Below are 6,570 nucleotides of genomic sequence, written 5' to 3' on the forward strand. Positions count from 1 at the left end.
CACGTAGATTTCATGGAAATATGAACGTAATAACTTTTTCGGATCTTATAAATAAAAACGTGCTGATTTTGCAGTTCATTTTATTAATTCCAATACACAAAACACTTTTCATTTTCACTATAGAATTTACACTTCACTAATTATTTTATCCATTACTAGCACGTCACTTATTATTGAACATAGAAAAATAAAATCTTCGCGAAATTTTTACTTGGTTGCCTCCATAGTAAAGGCAGAAACACAATACAGCGTCGGTCGTCGCGTCACGTCAGCGGTCAACGCTGTCGATAAGTACTAAAACGCGGACGCGACGCACCCGAAGATTTTTGCATTTCAATTCAGCGTCAAGAGACATCTTAGAGGTCTCTTGACGCTGAATTGTGATGCAAAAATCGTCAGGTGCGTCGCGTCCGCGTTTTAGTACTTATCGACAGCGTTGACCGCTGACGTGACGCGACGACCGACGCTGTATTGTGTTTCTGCCTTAATTCTGTCCGTCCGTCCTCCCAATTCCAAATTCTGTAAAATAAAATTGCAGAATATTAAAAATAACGAATATGTATACAATCAAATTTTTACAACTCACGTGTAATCAGCTTCTCCATCACCTAGAATTTCTCTTTCTAATAGCACAAACTGTTGGATCCGCGCCATATTGAATGCTGTATTCTTTCACATAGATTTTACGTGAATAAGTTATTCAGAGCTATGTGAACATCACATAGAATGCACCAAATCCCTTTGTACTTGGTGGATCACTGGATTTTCACGTAAATCGAAGGTGTCTTTGTTTTGACAGCGAACGGCTATGTGAATTTCACGTACGCATCAAAAGAATTTGTATTAGCTTCTAGGTGATTCACGTAAGTCAAGCCAAAATTCACGTAATGAGCGCCTACGTGAAAATCAAGGTGAATTTAACGTTTCTTGTTCGGATGAGTGTAAACTTCACCGAAAAAACTTTTCACATGAACGCTACGTGAAAATGTACATGGATTTTTGCCACCATGAAAATCACGTGAAACCTACGTGAATTTCAGGTAGCAAACAGAGCTGGCGCAGCAAGCAGAATTCACGTAATTTTCTTATGAGCTGTATGTGAAAATAAAGTAGGTCGAATGTGAAAAGTGATGCGTTCTGCTACATGCGATTCACGTAGATTTTATTGAAATATAAACGTAGTTGGTTTTTTCGGATCTTATAAATAAAAAATGTGTTGATTTTGCAGGAAATTTTAGTTTTTCCTATACACGATGCACTTTTATTTTCAATTGAAACTTTGTACACTTTTTCACATACCTAACATATAATATCGAATCGAAGACGTCATTTCGGTTGCCTCCATATTTATTGCCTGGTCGTCCTAGCTGCCCCCGAGTTCTGTTGAGATAACAAAAAATATAAATAACGAATACACAACTAAATTTTAACTATACTTACGCAAAATCAGCTTTTCCATCACCTAGAATTTGTCTTTCTGATAGCAGCAACTGTTGGATCCGCGCCATATTAAGTAGTGTATTTTGTCACATAGATTTTATGTGAATAACATATCCAGAGCTACGTGAACGTCATTTAGAATGCACCAAATCCCTTTGTACTTGGCGGATCACTGGATTTTCACGTAAATCGAATGTGACTTCGTTTTGACAGCAATCAGCCATATGAATTTCACGTACGGATCAAGTGAATTTGTATTAGCTTCTAAGTGATTCACGTAAGTCGAGCAAAAATTCACGTAGAGAGCGCCTACGTGAAAAACTAGGTGAATTTAATGTTTTTATTTCGGCTGAGTGTTGAGTGTTTCAAAGGTTTCACGCTCTTTTTTTTTAACTCAAAATTAAGTATGACCGGGGTTCAAAACATAGTTCGATTCTATGAACTTAAAGTTAAGTACCATTTTTCCTCCTTGCGATGGATCAAAACGGAGTTCGAACTGCGAACTCAAAATTGATCCCTTTTTTTCCTTCGGCGAGGGATCAAAGCTGAGTTCGACCTTATGAACTAAAAATTGAACTCTCTTTGTTGGACTGAAAACACTTAGCGAGTTCAGTCCGAACCGGAACAGCAACCAACGAACACGTCGCAAAATTATGTCGTTCCGGAACAATTACCGGAAGACTATAAAGGAACTTCATAATGAAATGCATGTTCACCGTGTCAGCGTAAAATTCTGTCCGTCATTGTCATCATATGGTGAGCGGCTTGGAATGTCCGGAAACTTCCGGATGTTGTTTACTTCCCGTGGGAAGTAACATCCGGAAGTTTTCTTTGACCGGGAATGTCAAAACTTTCCACCGCTCTGTAATTGCAATGCAATGTACCGGAACAGCAACATCCGGGTACAACAAATTTTAATCTTCCTTTAATTCCCTGAAAATCAGCTACCCTCGAAAAAAAAGGATAAATCCGAGTTCGGCTGCCGAACTTAGTATTGAGTATGCCTATTAGAACTTAGTTTTGCTATTGCCCAGTCAAACTCAAAGTTGAGGGAAGCCACCGAAGTGCTGTTTTGAACCAAATCTACTTAATTTTGAGTTTAAAAAAAGAGCGTGTTTGGCTTTTACTCAAATTTGAGTTGTATGGGTTATCGTGTAAATTTTTGACAAATTGAGGCTCGCGTGTTGTTTACCTTTTCACGGATAGAAACTCGGTTTTCTCTTCAAAAGTGTTCAAAAGTTATCGCAGTTATGTAAATTCCTGCTGAGCAAATTATTTGTTTTGAAATACGGTTACTCGAACAATAAGTAAAGCCAAACATGAACAGAATCCTTTCGCGATCGTTTTCTTCTGCGGTACGGGACAATGTGGAAGCATTGAAACAACGAAGGGCTACACTGCTGGCACGCCTCGAGGCGCTTGAGTTGCCGGAAAAATACAAAGGAACCATCTGGGAGAAATGGGCTATGTACTGGAAAAACCTGGTCATCGATTATAAGGAAATGATAGTCGACACCGGTAAGACAATGCGGGAACGCCCGATTCGCAGCAGCATCTACCTTACCCTGCTGGGTGCCAGCGCTTACTGTTCAAGCAACAATCCGGATGAAGCAGATTTCATGGATCAGTTCCGACGTCGCTCAAATGAACTTTCAATGGTACACCCAAGCTGTCAGAATCCGCAGGCATCTGAACACATCCAATTCGTTCAGCGAGCATACAACGAGGGCATAGTTCGGCGGATATCACTTGGGGTAGTTTCGTTTATGTGGCTGGACAACTACGATCGTGGTGTGGCGATTTATAAGGCAATCTGTCCTTACCTACAACCACGGTATGTTACCTTCCACGAACGGATTATCGATGTCGGTTTCAACAAACGATGGTGGATGCTTGAGCGAAAGATGATAGACTACGACATCAACGATGCTAGTTTCGAAGTTAAATAAAAATTTTATCGTTTAATCGTCACTGTTTTTCTTTTAATGTCAGATGTCTCCGTTTCACTTTGAGAACTATTCCTCGCTTGCTTTTAAACTGGCTATGGCCATTTGCAGTGCCCCCTCTCTCGTTTTATTCCCTCCAATGAATCCAGTTTGATGACAGAAAACTGCTCCTGAAATCCCGGAAATTTTTTCTAGATCTTGATCGCGGACTCCACGCCAAGGAGCTGCCAAAAATTTTCGGCATACAAAACTGGCTGGTTGCAACGGCACACAAATGATACGCCAATCGTCCTCTTTGTTGCAATAAATGACATACTTTGGAATGCCTTGAATGTCGTGCTGTTCTTCCAGCTCGTACAGATGGTCTTTCCAAGGACAGAAGTTTGAAAGTTCCAGAATTTCTCCGGATTCGTGAACTTCTTTACGATTTCGAATGGCGTCTTCTACTAGAGCTCTAGCTGGCCACCATTTAACGGCGTAGTACAGAACTCGATCGACAAACTCGGTTCCTACGTAGTCTTTTGCTTTCTCAAACAGTTTGTCTCGTTGCAGATCATCAACGGTTTCGTTCCAGCTTGGATTAAAATGTCCAACCCGTGCACTCAGATGGGTATTGATGTTGTACTTCGGCTCTCCGTCAAACATCGGAACACCGTTGTCGATTCCATCCAGTTCCGCTATCAAGTTATCGTATACTTTTCGGTACACATCCCGAATCATGTCGTCTTTTGGATTTTCCACTCCATTTTTCTTGACAATCTCCCGGATAACGTCTTCCCCGAAGAAGGTGTAGATCAATCCAGCAGAACTCAACCTTTAAAAACAAAGAAATTTTCAATTGAACGCTAATTTTTAAATTGATATTTTACTCACCGAATGTTCCGCTTCACCTTCACTTCCGGCCTCAGCGAATTGAGCGTTTCGTTGAAGCTACCCTGATGGTGATCGAACAAGTTTCGTTCCCGATCGAAAGTGCCACCCACATCGACCACGATGTCGCATTCTGCCAAAGCTTCGGTATCTCGCGTCCGTCGAACGGTCGCATCCGAGTATTCGGGAAGCTGTTGTAGCATCCAACAAGCTAGGACCTCATCGCAGTGGAAAACCCCATTGTGGGTCCCGATTACCGGTGGGCTTTGCGAGTCCTCTTTGAAGCGTTTGGGCTCCTGAGTGGGGGTTGTTTCTTTCGAGTCGGTGGACATAGTTACTAGCTTGCAAGGGATGCCGTGGAAAAATGTGGGATTGGAGGATTTCACGGAATAATGAAGAAATTTGTGACTACCTGCCGATTGTGAACTACCAACGGAATTAATAACAAAAGCAGCTCGAAGCAGCGCTCTCGATGCTCTCGAAGGAAACATGTTTAACAGGGATGCCAGATTATTGCGGGGACTTGCTCAGAGAATACATAAAAATATGAAACTTTGTTGAACATCCCGCATAAATCAGTATTATACAATAACGATTTCCATTATCTTCTTCCTTAGACACACGAAAGATTAGCTTTATAGTTTTGGATTATTAATGTACGATTAAGATAGTCTTTTTTCCATGAAATGGAATCGTTTGGACGCACTTTACGATACAGCGAACGGGTCGTTAAGTAGACTGCCGTTGGACGCATAATTGTCACATGTGACATTTCGACGTTTTTGACTTTTTGATGACAATCGTGATAGTTTGATATGTTTTATTGAAATTCTTTGTCGAAACATAAAGTTTGTTCTAGAAATTTCGAGAAAAATTCAAAGTCAATTTGTCACACTGGGACAAATGGACGCATAACTGTCACACTGAGACGATTGGACGCATATTTGTCACACTCTATAAATGAATGTATTATAACTTCGGAACGTCTAAATAGATTTTCACCAAACTTGGCATACGTGTCCTTGATAGTCGCGAGGGGATCATGAATATATAAAGAGGGGGAAGGGTCACTGTTTTCGCAACATCCCAGTATGTGCAAGAAAAACTCTGCAAACTGCTTTGGGTTCGTTACTGGCGCTTGGAAGAGTGCATGCAAACGAAACCCACTTCACAACATTAGTCAAATATTACTCTTCCGGCGCCGTAGAACTGTAATCCAAAATTGTCCAGGATGGCCATAAGTGATTGTCGGTGGTTTTAGCAGACCATTTCTTCTTTGGTTTTGCTTTGACTTTTTATTTGGAAACACCTCGCAAAATACCGGAGATGTATGTTTTTTAATGTTTACGAAGTATGCCGCCAGAGTTACTTCATCCGGAACTTGTTCCAGGACCGTATTCACTTCAAACGGATTGATTGTCCTCTTCTGGTATCGTTACTCTGGCGGTTGCGACATTTTCAGCGCGGCAGCTGACAGTTTGTTGAAGAAATGTTGCTTCCTGTACAGTGAGTGAGCTGCCGCAAATGACTCCCCGTGCCGTTTTATTGATCGAACCCGTTAAAAACTTCATGTTTGTCACCAAATAATGTACGGTTTCGAATAATCCGATTCAGACCTGATTTTTTTTCAATTTAAGCTTCCATTTACGAATAAAACACAAGAGCCACGCACGAAATTCCAAACCAAACAACTACTAAGAAAATGTTCGTGGTGTGACAAATATGCGTCCATTTTTCGACTATTCATAGAATTTCGCGGCATAAATGTCACACAAGGGTTTTCATTGAAAAAACAGTTCATTTTCGAAAAATTTGATCGAGGCTCATATGGTAGGAGTATACTTTAGAGATCTACGGCATTGAAGTCAACAAAAGTTGCGAAACTATGCGATAACAGCAAAATGTTTTAGTGAAACTTTAATCGCGTTTTTCTCGCTTTGCCTTTTTGTAACATGTGACAATTATGCTTCCAACGGCAGTAAAGTGTCTATAGGGAAAATTTCCAAAAGAAAATAGCAACAAACAACAACAACACCTATCGGTGCGCCACCAGTGGCGAAAATTAAAACGAGTTTAGCACTTACCGATGCGCAAATGAGCTGCTAAAGCTAAAATTAGACCTAGAATGTGTCCCGGGTTAACACCTGGGATAGCATTTACCGGTACTGATGCTCTTAGTGTTAGCACTGTGTTAGTGCGTTCTATCAACCATACTTCTCTATAACATTTTTTTTTATTTGGATGGATGTTATTCTCTAGCATTTGACATTTTGTTCGAGTATTTGACCCAAACATTGATGGTTGTCAAATTCAA

At 40.6% G+C, this 6,570-nt stretch overlaps 2 protein-coding genes across 2 annotated transcripts; one reads left to right on the top strand and one right to left on the bottom strand.

Annotated features, from left to right (window-relative positions):
• Positions 1 to 2,598: 2,598 nt before the first annotated feature.
• LOC129759472 (mitochondrial import inner membrane translocase subunit Tim29) lies at positions 2,599 to 3,411 on the top strand. The gene has a single exon (XM_055756944.1). It carries the CDS (start codon positions 2,760 to 2,762, stop codon positions 3,387 to 3,389), a length of 630 nt encoding a protein of 209 aa, XP_055612919.1. The 5' UTR covers positions 2,599 to 2,759; the 3' UTR covers positions 3,390 to 3,411.
• Positions 3,401 to 4,767, bottom strand: LOC129759471 (MYG1 protein). Its single transcript, XM_055756943.1, has 2 exons — positions 4,260 to 4,767; positions 3,401 to 4,200 (listed from the first exon to the last, which is right to left on the bottom strand). The coding sequence occupies exons 1-2, from the start codon at positions 4,745 to 4,747 to the stop codon at positions 3,456 to 3,458; spliced, it is 1,233 nt and encodes a 410-aa protein (XP_055612918.1). The 5' UTR covers positions 4,748 to 4,767; the 3' UTR covers positions 3,401 to 3,455.
• Between the last annotated feature and the right edge of the window lie 1,803 nt (positions 4,768 to 6,570).

The sequence above is a fragment of the Uranotaenia lowii genome, unplaced genomic scaffold, assembly GCF_029784155.1.
Source record: "Uranotaenia lowii strain MFRU-FL unplaced genomic scaffold, ASM2978415v1 HiC_scaffold_162, whole genome shotgun sequence".
Lineage (NCBI taxonomy): Eukaryota > Metazoa > Arthropoda > Insecta > Diptera > Culicidae > Uranotaenia > Uranotaenia lowii.